At 41.1% G+C, this 22,806-nt stretch overlaps 1 protein-coding gene across 4 annotated transcripts in view; it reads left to right on the forward strand.

The window, feature by feature from the left end:
- celsr3 (cadherin, EGF LAG seven-pass G-type receptor 3) overlaps nucleotides 1–22,806 on the forward strand; it is a 102,504-nt gene that overhangs the window by 19,309 nt on the left and 60,389 nt on the right. For all 4 annotated transcript variants that reach the window (XR_004614416.1, XM_034590563.1, XM_034590565.1 and 1 more), the window contains exons 2-4: nucleotides 5,827–6,170; nucleotides 7,773–8,061; nucleotides 20,743–20,965. Coding sequence is in view for 3 of the 4 variants with exons in the window: in XM_034590563.1 (XP_034446454.1) it covers nucleotides 5,827–6,170; nucleotides 7,773–8,061; nucleotides 20,743–20,965 (856 nt within the window). In the remaining variant the exon portion in view is untranslated. The remainder of the gene's footprint in view (nucleotides 1–5,826; nucleotides 6,171–7,772; nucleotides 8,062–20,742; nucleotides 20,966–22,806) is intronic.

The raw sequence follows: 22,806 nt of genomic DNA on the forward strand, positions 1-22,806 counted from the left end.
TTTCATTGTTTGCATGCATGCTGAAATGGAGTTGCAAGGAGAGAGGGCGATGCATTAGTTATTACTTCCTGGCTTATTGGAAAGTTATGGACAAGCTCACCTTTACTCACCTCTAATTCATAATTCACAATTTCTCCATGGTTCTTATATCCCACTGAGATAGATCTGATGCCTTTGGGTGGTCTCCTTCCAAACATCAGTATTATATAGATATGACACAGTATTGCATAGACAAACTCAATAACACCTCAGAGTCCCATAAGTGATGGAAGGGACTTAGAGAATAGTAGGTGAAGTTTAAATATTGGATTCTGTCTGTTTGAGGAGCATCATTATTGTTAGTCCCTTTCATAGAACTTTATCATACTTGTGAAATGTTTATGAAATGCTCTTTACTCAGATTAGACTTCAAACACAGATCAATTGGTGCCTGTAATTTATAATGGTATAAATTAAATCAAATGTTATAATTTGAGATTATCTATATCCATCTGTTCCATGTTATATCTACTAAAAACTCTCTGTTTGTACAGCATGTCTGAATGTGGAACGCATATCTCTAGAGCCATTCATTTTTATTGGCTTCACACATGTGAAGGGCCCAAGAAAGTGCTGTGTCGTATTTGGTGCAATTTGGTCACGTGATAAGTTACATATTGATAAAATTTGATGACCAGCACTCTGCAGCAGCGGCGGCTGGGGCTTGATCACAACAACAGCACATTCATGACAATGGCAACGACAACTGATTCGCCAACTCAGGGTTCTGCGTACTGAGTCTATATTTGGAGATGTGAACAGCTCTTTGTGCAGCAGCAGTGGTCTTTACCGCAGGTCACTTTTACAGTTTCAGAAAGAAAGCTGCAACCAGCCTCACCACAGGCTGAGCAAGGGGTGCACGTCATATCCGATATTTACTGAGTGAGAATTATCTTTTGTGTTTGTTCAAATTATTAACTGAGGGCCACACTTCTATGATGATTTAATTTTTGAAGGCTAACAATGTGGAAGAAGCAGTTTTCTGATCAATTAGTTTAGCAGTGTTACTTGTGTCTCCTGGCATTTTGTTAGAAATTGTAATTCCCCTGGTGGTAGACAAACAGATGGATGTTTCTAGAAACAGAGGGAAAGCTGACTCTAAAAATACAGTAGAGGATACATTTCAAAATGATATTTTCACTTTTATGTGTATTAAGGCATGGCACAACACTTGTTTAAATTGTTCATTAAAGTAAAAGCTGTGTTAAAGTCAGAAATCCCTGCAAACTTGTTGTTGCATTAATGTACTTTTTATCACCCTTTCCCTATTGAACTCTTGAAGATATACAAAAATAAAACAATGTGCTTTTGAACTCAGCAGGGAACATTATAATTAGGAATCTTGTTGGTGGCAGATATTTTTCCGAGATTCCTCTGCTGTATTAACAATCCCCAGTTGGCTAACTTGTGACGGAAATGGTCAAAAATTGACTTTATTTTTTTTTTCTGCTGAAGTGTTATGACTTTTATAATTTCAGCAGAGTGCAATTAGCATGTCGGGGAATGTACGTGTGTAAATTGTGTAGCCAACTCCAGAGAAGAGGGAGGATTTGTTATTGACCGTGTGACACTAAGTGGACAGAGCTTGGTTTTAATTCCTTAAAAGGCCGTTTACCCTGAATTGTTGTATTTCCCTTTTATCTCAAGCCTCTAAATGGCTTCTTATGTGGCTGGATAAGTGAAAACTACCCTGAATCAGTTTGGCCTAATTAGCTGAGCTTTACCCATGTGGAGAAATAAAGATTTTACTGTGCATGTGTGTCAGGTTTACAGTCAGAAATAAATGGCTGCTCGGGGTAAGAATTCCTCTGAAGGCTGATAAAATCGCAATCAAGTTAAAAACTGTCAGAGCAAACAGACGCTCATACTTGTGACGTTGTGATTACTTGTTAGTACCAGTTGTGGGCTCTTACGTGGTTTGTTGAGTTTTGAAATCCTTTTGTCTGTCCCCTGTGGGCCACTGAAGGGTGATTTTGTCTGGCGAAGGAAACAATATAGTGTTTTTTTATTTCCTTATCAGTCAAACACATATTCTGCAGAGGGCTAGCATGGCACCACATGCAAAAAACAGTGTAGACAAAAGCAATTAAACAACTTTGGTGCAGATGGAATGGTTTGAGGCGAAGAGCACTTTCTAGCAATGGGAATTAACATGGAACAAGTGGTTTATCTTCTCTTTAAAGTAAAATTGTAAAAAATGATTGAATAAATTAAATTAAATGAACTAAATGACACTCAGGATTCTGTGAGAAACAAAGGAAATGTTCAAAAACACCCTATCTTTCATTGTGAAAGGAAGTGAAAAAGAATCCTGGATCTACCCCCTAATCCAGACACCAAAATTATAATGTTTTTTTTGGGGGTTATGACTCATCCCTCCACAAAATTTCATGGAAATCAGTTGATTGTGTCATCCAAAGAAAACTCGTGCTGAAACAACAAATGTGTGTGTTTTTCTATCGTTATTTTTGTAAAAATCATTGGAGATTTCTGGTGAATTTGTCACACAAAAACCGTTCGAAAGTGAAAACTGAAATGTTGCCATCTCTACAGGAAGCACACCCATGAACATTATTTAACTTCACCGGTTTTGTAAATGAGATGTGACATGTTAGTCAATGAGCAGTACGGACGCTAAAGGCGAGCGGTGTTCCACTGCTTCCAGTCTTTATATGTTAAACCAGTACAACATACAGGGAAGAGGAGGATGTCAATCGTTCCATCTAAGTCTTGACAAGAAAGTGAATAAGGGCATTTTCCTGAATTGACTGTTGACTGTTCAATGTGATAATGAGGTGTAGGTTAAGGGTTGAGGTTGTGATGGTTAAGAGGTCGGGAATGCTTTATGTCAAAGATGGCCCTTACACGTGCAAATCTTGTGTGCGCGCGTGGAATTATAATGTAAATGTGTGTATGTGTGTGTGTGTGTGTAATGGGTTCCTACTCCAGCAGATTATCCCGGGTCTTTTCATAGATCCCCGTCTCATTTCAATGACAATGGTAGATCAGCTGCAATTAGTGCTGAGTCTTAGCAACGTGATCCAGACGCTTGATAAAAAAAGCTGGCTTTTAACCCATCTATCTATCTATCTATCTATCTATCTATCTATCTATATTTTCTTTTCTTTTCTTTTCTTTTCTTTTATTCACATGATTCCATTTAAACATGATGATTTTGTAGAGAGTTTTCTTCCTCTGTCCCTTCATAATGCTACTCCTCCCTCTGGCTGTTCATTTATGAGGGTTCTGGATTTTAGCAAGTGTGTGTGTGTGTGTGTGTGTGTGTGTGTGTGTGTGTGTGTGTGTGTGTGTGTGTGTTGGAGGTCAGTGGGGAGTGAGGCTCCTCATAATCCGGTAATCAAACCAGCTGCCACCCGACCCAACCCCCATCCCTCCATACCTCTCTCTTCCTCTTTTCTCCACCTCTCTCTCTATATATCTCCCTCTCTACATGTCTGTCTACATCCATCTCTTGTTCATATTCTCACACTATTACTTGGCTCCTTTTTCATCCTTTCCTTCACTGGGTCTCAGTGAAGGACATGTTTTGATTCATTAAAATTTATTTTAATCTCTGTAAAAACACCTTACAATTAAAAAATCTATTTAGTAAACGACCAAAAAATTACCTAATTAATAGATGCTACAAACAAAAATCAATCAATCACTGTTAATCCCTTGTTTATGAGTCACCATTTGTTTCTGTCCATCCCTTATTCCTTATTGCCTTGTTCTTTCTTATTATTTTCTTCTTCTTCTCTTCTTCTTCTCCATCGTCTCCTTCGCTTCTGTAGTTTTTCATAAACCACCTTGGATCCCCTTCACCCTCCACCTCCCTCTCGGTCTCCCTGTTCTTCCACGCGTCAACACTCAGTCTCTCTCACCCCTCACCCTCCATCCATCCACACACTTTTTTGATTTCCAAGGTTACGTTTTCTAATTTTTGTCTTTGTGTAAAACTCCTTTTACGCCAGAATTGGCGAGTGTACACAGGTTTTTAAACATGGGTAAACCTGCTGAAATAAGTCGATTGAATCCCTCCACATAAGAGCATTTGGCCTTTCAGTTGTTTCCGCAGTGCTTTGTGTTCATCTTCATCTACCCGTCGTGTCATGTTTCTATCACTGCCGATTAGAGCTGGAGGAAATAAAAAAAACAATAAAATCGATAAATACCAATTGAATCCATTCCCATTGCAGACAGAGGCCAGATGTTAGTGGTGGTAGTGATTGTTTGACCACTGGAAAAGGGTCTTAACACACAATCAAAGAAATGGCAACTTCTTTGCTCGAAATGGTGAGTCTTAAAATACATGTTGTTGCTGTCTTACAACCCCTTGCAAAGCATAATTGTCTGCCATGAGGGTCCAGTGGAGAATTTGCTGTTTACATATAATGACCAAACTCACTACGCTCTGGGAGACATTACCTTGTAGTTGTTGAGATACATTGGACTGCACCAAAGTGGTGCATCGACCTTCCCTATAGAGCCAGGCTGTGGGTGTGACGCCAACTGTTTCATACAGCACAGCACAGTTTGGGTGAAGATTAAACACTGAGTTGTGAGGTGATATACTAAAAATGACTAAAACCCATTTGGGATATTTTGTGGACTAATATTATCCAAAATTGATCCTGTTTGCTGCATAATGTGAATAAAACTTTGATTCATACCTCCTCCGTGAACATGATTTGTGCCTGAGTCCCGTCAGGTAGATTTTCATCAGCAATGGTGGTGAAGACAAGAGCTCCCATGATCCCACGCTGCTTCACAACATCAGCAAACTAGGTCTTTTGTTATCGTTTTGATATAGACCCCGAGCGGCAGAAGTTACGTATTGTACGTTTAATTCACAGCAGATAAATTCTACCATAATTTACATTTAATCATATTTCAGTCAGACAACTCGCGCTCAAACGTCTATTGCAGCAGTAGAACATGTTCGTGTTTGACGTCTAGGCTCCGACTTAATCACTCCCCCCGATATGATTACATAGATACGATGGGAGTAATAAGCAAATACTTGTAACCCCCCCGTGGGAGCCTACAGGTGGATGCTGGGGTGGTGGAGGCGCTGAAGCAACTGGTAGTAATACTGCAGCAACGGGGCAAGCAAAGGGAGTGATGGGACATTTTCTCTGCCTAAACAGACCACCTGATAAGGTGGGTGTGTATTGTAGATGGTTGTGGAGAGTGAGGTATGTCATGTGGTATATGTCACATGATTGGAGCAGCGCAGCTCCAGTTGGCTGCCTGAACTAGCTCGCAGGCATCGCACCATTTATGTGATATACATTTAAGTAAGTCATTGAATTTTAGTTTTACTTTTGACAACTCTATATACACATTTGAAAGGAAACAGGTTGTTTTGCGTGTATGCGTGTGCGTGTTGTGTGTAGGTGTGAATGTATGTAATGTGTGATAACATGAGTGAGATAGCGTCTCATGTTTGCTGCCTGAGCTGCACATCTCATGGCCCTGATGTGACTTCCTCACCTTTTCTCTTTCTCTTTGCAATCCTTCCTCTGTGGGTAATATTCATTTATCTCTGTCTCTTTAACCTCCTTCTCTCTGCTTTTTCATCCTTTCCCGGCCCTGACCTCCTCTCCCCCGTGCTTCCCCTCTTCATCGATCTCTGTATTCTTACTCCTTCACCTCGCCTATATGTCGCCTTCTTTCATCTTCCCACCCTCTCTGTCCTTTGCTTCCTTTATCTCCTACTCCTTCGTCATCTAACCCTCTATCCATTCATCTACTTAACCTCTTTCCCTCTGCTGTCTTCTTCAGATGGCGCCAACAGCATTTCAGCCCAGTGCGTGCTCCGTGTTCTCATCATCACTGAGGACATGCTGGGAAGCAGCGTCACCGTGCGCCTCCAGAACATGTCGCAGGAGCATTTCCTCTCACCGCTGCTGACTAACTTCCTGGAGGGCGTGTCGGCGGTGCTCTCAGTGCCGGTCGAGGACGTTTTCATCTTCAACATCCAGCCGGACCGGGATGCGGCGCCGGGTGGGATCCTGAACGTCAGCTTCTCTGCTGCGTTGCCTGGCGGACACTTTTTCCCTTCTGACGCCCTGGAGGAACAGCTGTACCTGAACAGGCTGCGGCTGACGTCACTCACACAGATGGAGGTTAGTCCACGTGCACAATCATAAATGCACACAAAGCACAATTTGAAATGCTTGTGCAAAAACATTGTTTACACAGTAGGCAAATTTTAACTTACACGCAAGTCTAACATTTTCAGGCCCAATCTTCAATTTTTATGACACACTATGATTTATATTGACAAGCTTAACTGAAGAGTTTTGAGAAATATAATGATTTTAAAATGAAGGGCTTATTTTACCACATGCTTCACAACCATTACTGATTACAGATGCTGTTATTATCCAGTTTTAGCTCTTGTGTTTTAATACATTATTCTGGGAGTTAGTCTTTCATTTTTGGAATAAGGGTTTCTTCTTTTTCTTGTTCTTCTTGTTCTTCTTGTTCTTCTTGTTCTTCTTGTTCTTCTTCTTCTTCTTCTTCTTCTTCTTCTTCTTCTTCTTCTTCTTCAGTGGTTTGCCAGCTGTGCCAGTAATGTGTGAAAAGTACTGCATGTACAGTCTATTTATAGACACATGACCAAAGTTTAGACATTTTTTCAAGTCAACATTGTGTGGTCATGTGCCCACACTGTCACGCACACGGATTCTGCAGCTGCAAATCTGGGTGACGTGTGATAATACAGGCCAAGCAAAAGTAAATGCAAACATATGCATCTCAAGACAATTACCTGAGCATATTGCATGTGAACTGATAATAATGTAATACAGATGTAATGGCAGCCATATGGCTTTATGGAACAGTGCACTGATATGATAATGAGAACTATATGTTCTCGTGCATGGAATCACACACACCTGAACACAGCATAATGTTTTCCACAGCTCTGTGATACCCAGTGTAAGGCTGAGTGTATGTGAACTTCTATCAACAGCCACATGATCTATAACTTCTTTACCCTTTTCTTAAAAGTCACTGATTTTACAAAGCAGATTAGGAGCAGAAAAAACAATATGTCTGGATGCAATAGAGCTCAGGGGTTTTCAGGAAGCGAAAATCCTGTTTCTGATAGAGATTTAGAGTTCTATCAGCCATAGAATTGTAACCATACAAGGTAGATTTACCTCAAGCTACGAGATTGTGACATTGTTAAATGCTGCACGTCTGCGTTTTATGAGAAACATGTTTTATTCGCGATGTCAAGGAGAAATAAGCTTTTTTTTTTTATTAAAGAGTAATATATGTCTGTATGTCTTGGTCCAGATTGTAATATTTCCACAACTGCTATAAAATTATATATATTTCAAATATAGAAGCAATTTCTTCTGCAGAAGTAGAACTTTTACATTCAATATTTATGTAATTATTTGTGATATTACTTACATACTTTTGTTTATCAGATTAGTTTTTTTTGTTGTCAATTTTGTTTCAGTTTACAGAACAAACATGTATTATTTCCTAACTGGCCCCCAGGCATAGAAAAAAGAGCAAACATAACTTTTGGTTGTCAAACACGTGGTTCCACACCTACAGCAAATCAAAATGTCTGCTGTAAAAAGTGTGTATTGCAAGTTTCGCTGTTTGGAAAGTCCTAAGGAAACTGAACAGTGACTAGTTCTGTATATGATCTGAATCTAGATGAATTGGTATTGTTCTTCACAGTGACCCATTTCTTTCCACGCCAGGTTCTCCCGTTTGACGACAATGTGTGTCTGCGCGAGCCGTGTCAGAACTACATGAAGTGCATCTCCGTGCTGCGCTTCAACAGCTCGGCCCCGTTCATCTCCTCGCCCTCCATCTTGTTCCGGCCCATCCACCCCATCGCGGGCCTACGCTGCCGCTGCCCGGTGGGCTTCACGGGTGATTACTGCGAGACGGAGATCAACCTGTGTTACTCCAACCCCTGCCTGAACGGAGGGGTGTGTGCCCGCAGAGAGGGAGGCTACACCTGTATCTGCCGTGAAGACTACTCTGGTGAGTGCGGGGATTGGAGTGCGTGCTCTGGTGGGGGGGCGGTGTTTATGTGTATGTGTGTTAAGCTCTTACAAATTAAGCCGATTTTATTGGCTCTGTGTTGGTTGACATGAGGGCTTACTCACAGGTGGGTTTATGTGCTAGTAATGGTGGTGTACACATGTTGATTATACATTGAAGTAATACTATGTACACTGATTCATCCATCTCTTACTAAGCGGTGATTCGTCTGCATTTTTCCATGTTTTTAACAGACAATTAAATATACTGGAAATATCGCAAACTATTTACTATTCAATAACAACGTGTAAACATACTTAGATTGATAGTAATCACTCACGTCTATCTGGTATTGATGTTTCACTTAGTTTAGAATACATTCATACCCATTTGTCTTGCAGGAGCTTTCCACATGTGACTGGTTTAAGTTGTTGACCTTTCCATTGCGCTTGGTTCAATGAGCATTAATTAAAAGTCAAATCAGGACGTGAGAGCTCGCCCATTAACAGGTCCTTCATTAGAAACACCTTCGTCTTTGTTAAATACTAAGAGACACTTCAGAGTTATTACGCAGTTTAAAATGTCAGCTCATGAAAAACCAAGCTAATCAATGTGGTCTACATTTAAACAACATTTTTACTGGGACTAGTTCAACGTTTTAACCTGCTTAAAAAGGTCTAATTTAATATAGATCATCTCTAATTTTTTATTATTTACAGTGAGGGAAATTTGCTCAGTTTAAATAGTATTTGTAAGGTTAGGAGCTTCAATCAGATTTTTCTTTAATCATTATGTCTATACCTCATATGATATCTTCTTCTTCTATACTTGGATGCTGTCGTATTTTTAAACTGAAGGAAACATTCAGATCCTGGATGTGATAATGAGTGTCTCACACAAACCTAGTGGATATTGCATTATATTCTACAATTCGAGTGATTCTGTGGAAAGCATTGAGTGTAGTGTTTTTGCTTTGTGGGTCTTTGTTGTGTGTTGGTGTGGTCTTTATCTGTATCCAGGTAAACTGAAGCTGACTGTGCTACTCTGTTGTTGCTGACTTCCTTTTTGATCAGTTTGTTTTTTACTCTTTTATTGTGTCGAGCTGAACAACATGAAAACAAACACTCTGCCTCCAAGGAGAACTTTGTCCTCTGCAGCACCTGATATTTAATCTTTTACTCACTGACACTATGAACCCCCCACTCTTTTTAACTGTCACCAAACTAATTTGATTCCCTCTCACGCACTCTCACACACATGCTGCCCCTGTACGCTCACACACATACACACTCACAAAAAAATCCTCCTACCTTTCCCAATACACCAGGCTCATTTCAGACTCCCTCTCTCTCTCCTGCCCTTTCATTCTGCTGTACCGCTTCAGTCTTTGAGCCAGGAGAGGAGAAATGCTATGAATGTAAGTGTGTGTGTGTGTGTGTGCGTGTGTGCGTCAGGGGGGTCTCTCACGTTGCCTTTTATTTCAAATCAAAAACAGAGCTGGGAGAGGGAAGTAACAGTTTTCTTTCAAGAGAGAGACAGAGTGTTTTTCCAAACTCCCACTGTGAGAGACAGAGAGAGGGATAAAGAGAGGGAGAAAGAGAATAGAGTATGACGGAAGGAAAGTGAAAGATTGATGGAGGGAGGTAGAAACGTTTGAGAAAAGTAGAGACGGAAAATGGGAATGGGAAATAAAAATAATGAGAAAGGAGAAATAGATTGACGATAGACCCAGATACTCTTCGATTTTGTCTGAGACGAGTGAAAAATGGATAATTGAGAGACGGTTGCAGACAAGTCTTTTTTCATCAGTCTTAGATTGCTCAGTGTGACATGCCCACCAATTGCTGATTTGGACTTTTGCCGACTATAGATGGGTTCTGTCAAAACCCTGACACCGTTCGAAATTTAAGACCAAATTCTCACAATGCTACAACCCAGATCAAACAAACCAACCAATCAGATTGCAGCATTGGAATGACTCAGTCTACTGCAACATTGTAGAATCCGTTGTTTCAGGTGAAAGAGCAGAAAGAACACCTGTGCCAGTGATACATGGCTAAAGCTTGGATGACAGGTGATGTGCCTCTGTGTCATACCGCTGCACCTGACCAGACAAACCTCAAAATATAGACATCATAGCGTCTGACATAAATTGTGACAAAGAGTTCATTGGACTCGTCTCGCACAGTGTGACATGCAATGAACCTACGAGATCCCTGTCATCGTGCGGCGAGGCCTCAAGGCGGGAGACAGAAAGGATCAAACAGACGAAAAGTGGATAATTGATTGTAGGAGAAACAAAGGAGAAGAGTGAGATGGGAAAATTGAAAGTTGGGAGAGAGAAAACAGGAGAACATGAGTGATGAATTAGAGGAGATGGGTATGACAGCAATATGAGAGAGTGGAGTGACGGATGAATTCAAAGCAAATAACATGGAAGGAGGCTGCAGGGAGAAAATGGGGTGAGAGATATCCAAGAGAAATTGGAATGAGAGAAGGGGGGGGGGGTTGTGAGGTAAGGGTAGAGCGAGGGAAATCAGATGGGTTTTGGGTAGCCGCTGTTGTGCGTTTCCTGCGTAGGCGTTGGGTGTTGCGGTTTCTTGTCAATGCTCGGGGCTAGTCGGAGGTAGGGGAGGAGAGAACGAATAAACGGGGACGAATTGATTCTGCAACACACAGAAATCTCCAGACATCCCCAAACTACGTTGGCTCTCCCTCATCCATTTTTTTTCACCTTTCCATCTAACCTGCCTGTATCAGTCCCCTCATACGCTCTCTGTAGCTTTGAATTGCTTCTCCCTGAACCTCGATGGATTTCTCTTACAGGAAGGAGTTAAGCTGGGGGTTTTGCTTGAGAGTAGAAACTTTTAGTTTGACCCAAATGAGAAGTATTTTGAAGTAGCTTCCAAAAGACCTGGGTCAGGCGTGATTTGTGAGTGACTGTTTGCTATTTCTTTAGGGCAAACATGTGCAGTGTTTAATGTAAAAATACTCACACAGGTTTAAACCATGAATTGTGAATGAAAGGAGTATCGAGTCCACCCTGAGTAAGAGTTAAGATAGGGCCAGTTATCATTTATTGATTTGGTAAGTGTTGGACATTTTTTATTAAAGGAAGCGCCACATCTAAATCTCCAAAGGAGCACTTTTCAAAATATGGAACAAAGCATTGAGATGAACAGTGATAAAAGCGCAAAAATAAAAGCAAAGTTAAACAAAGTAAAATAAGGTAGAACGAAATAAATAAATAGAAAATTCATGTAAAATCTACATATAAATAAAAGTCAAATCTAGATAAGAGCGACTATCAACGTATACACAATGAAGAGATTTCATGTTATTGAGTCAGCCAGAGCCAGTATAAATAACCAACCAGGTAAAACTGGACTCTCTGTATAAGAAAAACTGAGCGTCTTCACCTCCTCCACCGCTGAGGCAAAGCCGCACAAAGGCTTTCACGATACATGTAACCTCAGGCTAACCCTTCCCTGAACCACCCATTTAACCCTGGGATAAGTAAGGCTTCACACTGGGATAGAGAGTTACCACGGCTTTTTGCCCATGAGATAATAAACCCTGCTGTGGAGGGATGTTAATTCTACCTTTTATGGTGCCAACCCCAGAGAAATCGCGCCAAGAAAAAGAATGTGAAGCACAGGGGTCATGTACCGTTCAGCTGAGCACCCAGTGTTAGCCCGAGGTATAAACGAAACTACAGTGAAGTGAAATCCAACCCTGGCATGTAAAAGAGTAAAGTTTTGGTTTGATTGCGTTACTGGACTTTTGAAGTTCTCAAATCAGTAAATGTGCAAAAGTAATTCTTGAGGCTCACTTTGAGAAAGATTTACCAGTCATGCTTTGATTTGCTGCTGTGCTTTTTTCACGGCTCTGCTTTATTCCAGCTCTGTATCACCACCCTGAACCTGAAGCAGTTCAATAAAATTCAGTCATGATTGTAATTATATTATTTACACTTTTCTATTGTGACATGTCAAACATGTCCTCTATGAATATGACTCATTAAAGGCTTTTCAACACTGGTAAAGTTTAAACTTAAGTCCCATGTAAGTAGAAAGCTGTTTGCTGCTGTGGCAAACGAAATAGCCAAACATAAATTATTCACATATACAGTATGGATATATGTTGAGCTTTTTCCAAAGGAGTGTTCCATATTTCTGAAATAGAAAAAAAAGTCAATTAAACAGTTTGAAAAGCAAGATTCATGCCCATCTTTGAACGTTTCATCACCACATCTTTTACTTCTGTGTTGATGTGCTGTTGATTTTCTAAATAATGGCAAAATATCCCAGAAACCCGACAGCATCCTGTTGCACGTGATCATTTCTTTGCCACTCTTTGCAAATCTCTTGTGGCCACACATCTGACTCTGGGAGTAAAATTAGGTCAGATGGGTAACATGGCTGTCGTGGTATTTGAACCCAGTAATATTACACCCCAAAGAATTCTCAAGTGTCTGTCAAGCCACAAGGCTAATTTAGGCATCTGTTTTTCAATGGACCTGTTTGTTTATCTCATATAATTCTTGACATCATGAACCTGTGCTCTTAAATTCAACTTTAATTAGACTATCAAGTAGGTATCATTTTACGACTAGTGAGAAAACTCTCCTATTAAATATGGGATAATGAGCGTCTAAAACAGGTCTATTTCCAGGGAGCCTCATAGACTTAATCAAATCTAGGAGGGAAATTGTAATCCCACCTCCTGCTGGTACATTGCTAAACTCAGCTGAAGCTCTGCACTCTTTTTTTTGCGTAAAAATTTAAATATATCTAACCTCCAGGGCTCACTTCTCTAAAAACATGCTAAGCTGGCAGCGCTGATGGGAATGTGCAACAGTCATTAACCCTGAAAATAAGAAAAAAGTTTGCACACGTATATAAAGAGAAGCTCCCAGGTGAGAATAAACCTGAAAGATGGAGAGAACAGAAGACAGAAAGAGAGGATATGTAATCGTTCCTCATAAACCAAAGGAAAATAGACTCAGAAAATGATGGAGACGCACATTATGCAGATCATAGCGAGACATAATACCATGGATGCTCTTGATAGAGCTGAGAGATGGAAAGAGGTGATGAGAGACAGAGAGAGAGGCAATGGATGCAGACTAAATTAGTTTGTGAGAAGATAAAATGGTGAGAGGAAGCTATCAGTATTTTACACAGAGGGAAGCTGCGTTCGAGGAAGAGAGTCGGAGGAAGAGACAGAGAAGGAATGCGGTAGGCAGAGAGAGAGGTGAGATTAGTTTTGGATTAATCAGACAGATATATGTGTTACTCTGAGAAATTAAATCCAGTTGACAGTGAGGGTAAACAGATTACACGCAACAAATTAGCTTGAGGTGGCTAAGATTATATGAAGAGTCATGCTATCTATTATTTCAGCTTCAGTGTTTCCAAGAGGCGTTGGGTGGTTTGAAAGTTAGACACAGAAAGGAACAGAATGAGCAGAGTGGAACTGAGAAGGAGAGGGGGAAGTTATTTAGCCGGTTGATGTGAGATTGAAGTCTAGACTGTGAGACTGAATTAGTTAATTAGTTAGTTAGGTTAAGGAAGACGGAGAGAGCAAAGTGAGGAGTGAATTAGTGTGGGGGATGAGATGAAAGAGTGAAGAACACCAAGAAGGAGGCCAATACATTATGTGTGGCAAGATAAGGGGGAAAGTATGGAAGAGGAATCGAGACGACATGAATAAAAGAAAAGGATAAACACCAAAAACCTGAGGGAAATGAAAGAAAAGGGATGTGAAGAGGATGTAAAGAGACATTTAAATGTGTAGATGTTCTGGTACTAAAATGTTTAAGCTGGTTTCAGACATGAACTCCATCAAAATGTCAGGAACATTCAGACAAGGGGTGGCGTCTGAGTAGAGTATGCAGGACGTAGGGCATAACGAAAAGTTCAGCTGCAGAAATGATATGTTTGTGTGTACAGCACATCGACTCTGGTGTCGGCCTGTAGGGGACATTTTCTCAAATCTGGTTTGACATCTTCATCCACATCCTCTATGTGCACAGCAACTCACACTAGCTCGCTGTGAATTTTCCAGACATTTTCCTTTCTATATTCTCACATGGGCTCACTCCAACATTTTCTGGACATCTTACAAGGGGGGTCGTCAGGAAAATTGGCCTTCTCACAAACAGCCCTTCTGGAAAATTTCAGAAAGATGTTGGGACTTCAGTGGATTTCTGAAAGCAGTTTAGTTTCTTCAGAATTGTTGGACTGAATATACAAAATATCAGGGACATATCACTCAGGGACTATCACTCATGCATGAAGCTAGTTAGTCTCCTAGTTGCAGAGTTACAAATATTTATCAGTTAAGTAAAAGGCCGATCAACAGGGGATCACCATCAAACTCAAGAATGGTTTGAACTCTCCTTCTGGTTCTTCACTCTAAAACCTTCTCTAATGATGAAGTTGAACTGGGTTGAGTCAAACTAATCCTTCTTGTAATGTTGCCCATAGAATGAGTGGCCACTACCCTCTCCTACATACCGGTTTTACTCACTGTTTTACATACCATATAATTAAGGCTCCAGACTTGGCGGTTGTTGGAAGAGAAAGATCCAGAAACGAGAACTAGTCCAACAGGGAATATCAAAACATGTATGGCTCCACAAGGTGCTTGTCTGCGAAATGTAAAGGTACTGAGTACAACATTTTAACTTTTATGACACATGTGAAATCTGACCAGACAAACCTGCAAATCTGTGGATTATTCTCCCTGTGGAACACCCAGTAGTCTTTGATAAAGCAGAAAATTATTTTCAGCCTACTAAACACAGCATATGCCCAGTGGCAGAGTTGAGCCATGAAATCTTAGCTAATTATTAAGCTAATCTGAGCTAATTATGTTCTTACAACTTACAAGTCCCGCATGGAGCCAAGAAAATTGATGTCTGGAGCTATATATTCTCCGCTGGATGAGTTTTTGTGTGACAGACGCAAAAGGACTTTCTTATTCTGTCTGTGATGTGTAGATATATCAGGCAAGAGATGAAGTTAAGAGAAAAGATAGACCGAAAGTGGGGGATGAAAGAAATGTGAGTTAAAATAGTGGATGAGAGGACTGGGAGAAACTGAGAGAGGATGCAATAGATAAGATAAAAAAGACAAAACCGAGCTGGTTGGAGAGTGAAGCAGGGAGAGATACAACAGTATAAAATGGTAAAACAGAGGTACAATGAATTACCTTGGGGAAATTAATAAATAGTTGTTGGCAGTATTTGTGTGTGTCTATGTGTGTAACAGCAAGTGTGCAGCACACACAAGGAGAATAAATGACTATGGGGATGTGGTTTGGAACGAGCACGGATAGAGCAAAGAAAATGTAGGAAACAGAAACATAGATAGATAGTAGACATGATTTGTAAATGTGCACGTTGTATGAAAAAGACACTGCAGGGAAACTGATTTGCTGAGTTGAGTGGGATAAATGCATTTTACAGTTCGAGAGGAAGGAAAGAGCAGACAAAATTAGTTTTGTGGAGACAAATCGGTGAACATGGCAGGAAGGAGAAAGAGCAGGGTGAAGAAAAACACTACCTCAGGCCCGTCTGCATTGTTTATGGGAGTTGTACATGTAATGTGAAGAATTAAATGTGACTTTGGATGAGATTTTCTTGTGGTACTTTGGCCACAGTGCAGTCACAGCCATTGTCAGACGTGAACTCCGACTAGATAAATGACCAAAGAGACCAAAGCAAAAGAAATATCATGATAAGGGGTAAAGACACCAGTAGAAAGAGAAAAATACTGCTAGTGCAGACGAGTTCTTATCAAAAACCTTTCACAGTCAACTCTGCACCTCCATCTGTCCAAGAAAATTGAAACGGTACAATGCATCACCTGTTTCCTAAAAAACTGTGTACAAAAACACTTTTGCAGTCATCAATTAAAGAAAAATGATGTGTCCCAGAACTGAAAATCAGACGATCCCCTGAAGGCACCCACGTCTTGCGGGGCTGTACCAGGGGAAAAAAAGAGCACCAGAGAAACTGAGCGAGAGCGAGAGCGAGACCTACAGATGCAAGACAAGAGGAAGGAGGAGAGGGAAGCAACTGGGAGTGTATTGGCCTCTAGGGATGAACCATGTGTTGGGGTGATGGGGTGGGAGGTAGGGCGGAGCAAACTAAGATGCTGGGGGGTGGTTGAAGAATACTGGCTTTGATGAATAAAACATCCGCGTGAATGAAGGGGTGGTGTGAATGCATTAACCCAGGCCGAGAGGAAGAAGAGGGGAAGAGGGGAAGAAGAGAAAAAAGAAATGGCAAGACATGGAAAGAGATGAAGGGAGGAAGAAGACACAGCAAAGCATGTTTTTTATATATAGAGATGTAAAGTGGAGGGAGGAGAGGAAAGCAAGGAAGGAAGCAAGAGGGAGGACAGGAAGACAAATGAAGGGGCAGAATGAAAGTACTCTGCATTAAAACAAGGCAATGAGCGAGCAGAAAAAAACATTTTAGACTCGCAGGCAACTTGGAGTTGTTCCAAAGTTGATGTGGTTTATCAGTGTGTGATTTAGATCGTGTGTATACAAAAGGACACGTCTGTGAAGATGCTTTGGTGGTCAAATATTTGATTTCCTACCTAATTAAAAGCAGCAATACGACACTGAAAAATGCTTTAACAGAGATGAAACTCACACCAGACTATTATTATATTCTGTAAGAGAGAGTAGTGTTAGTGAAGACCAGCTTGCGCGTTCTGTCAAGCCAGTATGAGTCAGTCAGGAACGAAGCACGCAACCACGTTTCTCACGACACTAATGTTACATTACTACACTATGTTTGGTTGCTATACGATACACTATATAACACTTAATACATACATATATGACACAGACTACAATATATTGCAACACTATATTAGCAACAGGGTTCAATCCAAAAACAAAGGTGATGGGAGTTGTTGGTTTCCAATGGTTTATGGGATGCTTCGTTCACATAATACGTTTTTGGTATACAACCATGTGTGTGTATGTGTGTGTCTTACTATCAAGCACAGTTCGTTCACTTGAGTCCATTGTGTTCATGTGAGAGAACATTGAGTAAAAGGAGGAATTCCACACTATCTCACTCTGCTTGAGTGTGGGTTTGTGTGCGTGTGCAGGCGAGCACATCCTATTCCTATCACTGCTGATTGGCGCCAGTGCCTCTGTGAAACGTACGCCTTCGTACCTTCTGGGAAAAGACAACTATTAAAAGACTATCGTTGAGTCAGTCTGACATCGTGTTTGCTCTCTTTCCCTTCCTCTAATTAGTGTGTGTGTGTGTGTGTGTGTGTGTGTGTTTTTTACATGTTTTATTTTTGCTATATGTGCATATAGCTGTGTATTTTTTGTTTGTCGGTCTGACAATCTGTCTCAACTGGGTGTGCATAATAGACCAGGGTGTGTGTTTGTAGGTACGTGTGTTTAAGTCTCACCATGTGCATAATTCATGAGCATTAATCTCTATTTATTTATTTTAATATTAATGAGAGGGTCTGCACTGATGAGTGGGTGCAACAGATAAAGGAAGTGTGTGTGTGTGTGTGTGTGTGTGTGTGTGTGTGTGTGTGTGTGTGTGTGTGTGTGTGTGTGTGTGTGTGTGTGTGTGTGTGTGTGTGTGTGTCCGTGTCCTTATTTTATTGGTTCCCTGTTGTGTGCACTTACACAGAACTATATGTTTAATGTGAGAGGGGTGGGAGGACGAGTAAAAGCTAAACAGGGACACACAGATGTGATGATTTGAATGTCCTTTGGCATTAGTAATCAAGCTGAGTGGGTGACTGTGTGTCTGTCCGTGTCCTCGGGGTGAATTGGTGGTGTGAGAGAGTACGTTTGTCAGCCAAACCTGGCAGATATCAGCTGCCGTTGGCATGAGGGGAGAGGTGGTGTGGGAAAATTGAGCGATGAAGAAGAGGATGGACAAATGAACCAATTGAGTGACAAAAGGGGGGGAGTGATTAAACAGGACTAGATTAGGTTATTGATAGATGGATGAGTTTAATTAAAGGATGAAAGAATTGAATGATTGAGTGAAACTGTGAAAAGATTGCTTCATTAATAGATTTCCTGTTTGATTTCAAAACATGTCATTGATTTTCCTTTGTCTTTTTGTGTCTCAGACAGAGGCTAAGTGGAAATAATTGATACCTTGTATGAATAATCGACTAATTGAAAAAACAATACGTTTAATAATCAATACAAACTAATCGTTAGCTACAACCTTAGTTGTGTGATATGAAGTCAGCATGAGAGTGTGTATCAAACATGCCTGTGTGTGCTTTTGCAGCTTTTCCCTCGGGGTGTGTCTCTGTGTATGAATCGTGCATTTGTGTGTGTGGTCATGACTTGCCCTCAGGTGTGTTTGTGTGTGTCCATGTCTTCTTTGTGTCAGACAATATAAGTATCCAAACAATCATGAGGAAAGGTGAAGGTTTCTATTGACTTACAACTGCAGTGTCTGTGTGTGTGTGTGTGTGTGTGTGTGTGTGTGTGGCTGTCAAGATGTGAGGACTCTGCCAGTGGGTACTCTGGCATCTAAAAGCAGCACAAACAAAGTGCCAACAGAGACAGCTACATGATAAAACCCAACAGCCTCGAGGGCAGGGGCAATGATCCGTGTGTGTGTGTGTGTGTGTGTGTGTGTGTGTGTGTGTGTGTGTGTGTGTGTGTGTGTGTGTGTGTGTGTGTGCTCTTGTACAGCTATCTTTGTGAGGACCAGTTTGAGTCTACAACCTACGGAGTGAGGACATTTTGGGAAAGTGAGGACATTTTGGCCGGTCCTCACTTTGTGACCCCCCCTTTAATGGACTGTTTAGGGATTAAGACTTGGTTTTACGGTTAGGGTTAGAATTAGGTTTAGGTTAGGTTAAGGGTTAGGTTAAGGGTTAGGTTAAGGGTTAGGCATTTATTGGTTAGGTTAAGGGGCTAGGGAATGCATTATGCTAATGAGTGTCCTCACTAAGACAGCTGTACAAACATGTGTGTGTGTGTTTGTGAGAGGGAAAAGGAGAGGGGGTAAGAAGGGAATAAAAAATACTTCTCTTTAGAGATTGAATGTGTGTTTAGGTCTTTGTTTGAGAAAAACCTTTTTCATTTCTATATTATGTTGCATTTGCTGTGTTTAGTTGTTAGTTCTCTCTCTCTCTCTCTCTCTCTCTCTCTCTCTCTCTCTCTCTCTCTTTCTGTGTGTGTGTGTGTGTGTGTGTGTGTGTGTGTGTGTGTGTGTGTGTGTGTGTGTGTGTGTGTGTGTGTGTGTGTGTGTGTGTGTGTGTGTGTGTGTTTGGAGCCGTCAGCAGGTTCTAAAGTGGGTCCATAAGGAGCCATTTGTCTTAAGGCTAGTTTTGAACCCCGTCTGCTCTCGTTACATGGAGAGCTCAGCGTGTGGGTGTGTTTTTTTGTGCAGCTGCTAAATATCGGACAATGTGTGTGTCCAAATATGCTCAAGGAAAGTTCAGAGTGATTGTGCACCTCTACATATCTTTCTTGTGTGTGTGTGTGTGTGTGTGTGTGTGTTGCGTGGGTGTTTCTGCCTCCTGAGACACTACAGACTGGCGCTTGTTTGACTGGCAGCTAAATCTATTTATTCTCGTCTGCAGATTTGTTTGTGTTGTTTTTTTGTTTTCTCCACACTTCTGAAACGGCAGAATCGCTGTCAGCAGGAAAACACTATGATTCCAAATACTGTACCCTGAGTATCTTTTCACTGTCTAGTCTAAAGGTAAAGGTTGGTCCTCTTTAACAGGAGCTCTTACTCCTGCTTGACAGGGCTCAGCACTCTGCTGCCTCCACTGTCTAATCACAGACTCATTTACATCTGAAGCATCTGGTGAATGCAGCTCACTGCCTGATAGGAAAGGAAACCAGCAGCGCTCTGAAGTAGCCTTCTTCAACACCTACAGAAGGCTCCTGAGTGACAGACACAACACAACCTTTCCTGAGCGTGGTGATAGCTCAGTGACGCTGATTAGCTGACTGCTTTCCCGAAGGCGCAACTAACTTTTCAAACTAAGCAGAGCTAGACTGATGCATTGGTTGGTTGAGAAAAAATTACCAATATGAGCCTTTCACAGGCATATCAATATCTGCTTGCCGATATGTACAGATTTTACACAATTTTACACAGTAAACAATGCAGAAAAGATGTGCCTTTATGTTAACAATTTTACACGATAATAATATGGTTGTTTGTATTGTTTTCAAGTTGTACATATTTGGTTGCTTTTTCTTTTTCTTTACGCTGCAGTTATTTATGTAAAATGTTATGTTTAAACTAAAATAATAGTATAATATTATAATAATAATATTTTCAGATGAATACTTGATAAATGTGGTAAAATCATCAGATGTGCTCACTGATTCAGATTTTAATGGTACAGAATAAGTGAAACCATAGCTATGTATGTTTTGACAATTTTTTTAATGTGGAGAAAGAATAAACTTGCAGCTCCTTTATTGAGGGCCCTTCAGGCTTTTACTCAGCAGTTATCATTTAACTTTAACAGGTAACTATTGACACGTCACACTAACTAATGCCAAGCAGTTATCTGGCTTGGTTTCTAACGTGGGTTTCCAATGTCACTGATTGTTTTGAGAGTTGCTTTTTGACTTTTCAGTTTTGTTGCTGTTCTTATTGATGCTCATTTATTCATTTCTGTAAACCCCCAGGTGACCGATGTGAGTTTGACCGGCGACAGGGCAAATGTGTGCCAGGCGTGTGTCGTAATGGAGGAACGTGTCGGGAGCTTTCAGGTGGGGGCTTCCGCTGCGAGTGCCCTGCAGGAGGCTATGAGCGTCCATACTGCACCGTCACCGCCCGATCCTTCCCACCCAAATCCTTCGTCATGTTCAGGGGCCTCCGGCAGAGATTTCACCTCTCCCTCTCTTTAACGTGAGTAGATTTTAGTTTCTAAGTTTCTATCTTTGAAAATTCATATTGTGGTTTTGAGTTTTGCAATAGCCCCTCCCTCCTCCCTGTCTTGGAGCTCCTGTCCCTCTTCAAATAGACAGGAATCCATAACCACTCCTGTTTGATTCTCAGTCCTCTCTAATCAATTTATGTCATCTCCGTCTCAGAGATTGATCTTATTATTCTTGGTTTCTCCTCTCACTCTTCTCTCATCTGCCAATTTACTGGTTTCTCTAACGTCTCCTCTGCTCTCGCTCTTTCCTCTCCTCTTTTATCTCATCACACTTGTACTCTCCTGTTTCCACAAAGTCTCTGAAGCGAGTATAAGATTTCTGGTGACCTCACGCTCTCTCTTTGACAGGGTCAGATCCCTTGTTATTTTTGTTATTTGACTTATTTCTACAGAAAGGTTCTCACATTACTGATGTAATTGTGGTTAGTTAATATTAATATTTAAAACCAGGCTTGGTATCAGACCTTTGCGAGTGCTTTTAACCTATTGAGAAGATTCAAACTGAAAATACAATTTGTTTTACCTAAAATGTAAATGTGGACTACATGCAACCCGTAGATATGTGACTGAAAGGAGATCTCCATGGATTTTATTTTGCTCAAAGAGTATTTTTTTGTTTTATATTAATCCTCTTTTATACCAAAATGTATTGGGTAAATGTGGGATTTTTTAAATATGGGTAAATCTGCTAAAAAGGTTATTGCCTCATTTCCCATTGAGTGTAGAGGAGTTTGCTTTTGTTCCCCCCCCCCCCCCCCCAGGCATCATGTTGGATGTCTCAAACGCATCGACCACTGAGGCGCTCGCTCACCTCGCTGTCTTACTCATTAGTGTGTTCACCCTGGCGTCATGCTTTCATCATTGCTGACTGGAGCTGGAGCTGATAAAAACCTGTCGACTGTCAATTGTATCCATTCCCATTGCAAACAAAAGCCACATGTTATTGGGTTTTTTGACCAGTGAAAAAGGAGCTTTAGGTTTTGTACATGGAGATGAATGTGATATACATGTTCCTGCAGAGGTCAGTGATCATGTTCTTTACTTCAGGTCCTCCATCATTTCCCTGCTTCTTCTCTGCCCCTTGACATACCGAGTGGTCGTCTATGGGAGATCTGAAGTGGTTTTTAAGAATGGTCAGGCAGGGTTATGGGATGGTTGCCATGGGTGATGTGGTTTAATGATGGTTGCTAGGGTGATGTTGCCCATGGGGCTGTTGCTTGGCTTATGTGGTCACCTTGTAGTGGTTGCTATGAGACACTGTGGTTAAGTTATTCTAACTGACTGAGTTTGTGTGCAATGTTAAGGAACGTAAAGGTACAGTTTGTGATCTGTTCCATTGATTTGCGAGCCCCAGGAGAGTGGTGATGGTACATTATGGAACAAAAGGAGATGTGGCTGTCGTGGAGGAATAAAAATTCCTTCAGGTTAAATTCTGTGGCTAGTTCAGAGGAGTTTTATTCACTGTGCAGTGGAGACAGAAGATCACAACAATGCGGCACATTCAGAGCAAGGTCAGCGCTAAGCTCAGGTCTGAACACACCCACGTGCATCTTCAATGTGGCCTGAGCTCCGATCTGCTCACTCGCTCTCTCTCTCTTACTTGCTCACTTGCAGCGACATCGAACACAACTGTCGTACATGTTTATTTTCATATAGAGTGGGGGAGTGAGATCAGATCACAAGTGGTAACAGGAGACACATAGTGGATGCATTTCAGTACCAGGTGTGAACTGGGCCCTTTACTCCGAAGCCGGATTTTGCACTTATCGGGGTAACTTCAGGTTAAGTTCGGGGTTTCTTGACCTCATTC

Source organism: Hippoglossus hippoglossus, chromosome 7, assembly GCF_009819705.1.
Source record: "Hippoglossus hippoglossus isolate fHipHip1 chromosome 7, fHipHip1.pri, whole genome shotgun sequence".
Lineage (NCBI taxonomy): Eukaryota > Metazoa > Chordata > Actinopteri > Pleuronectiformes > Pleuronectidae > Hippoglossus > Hippoglossus hippoglossus.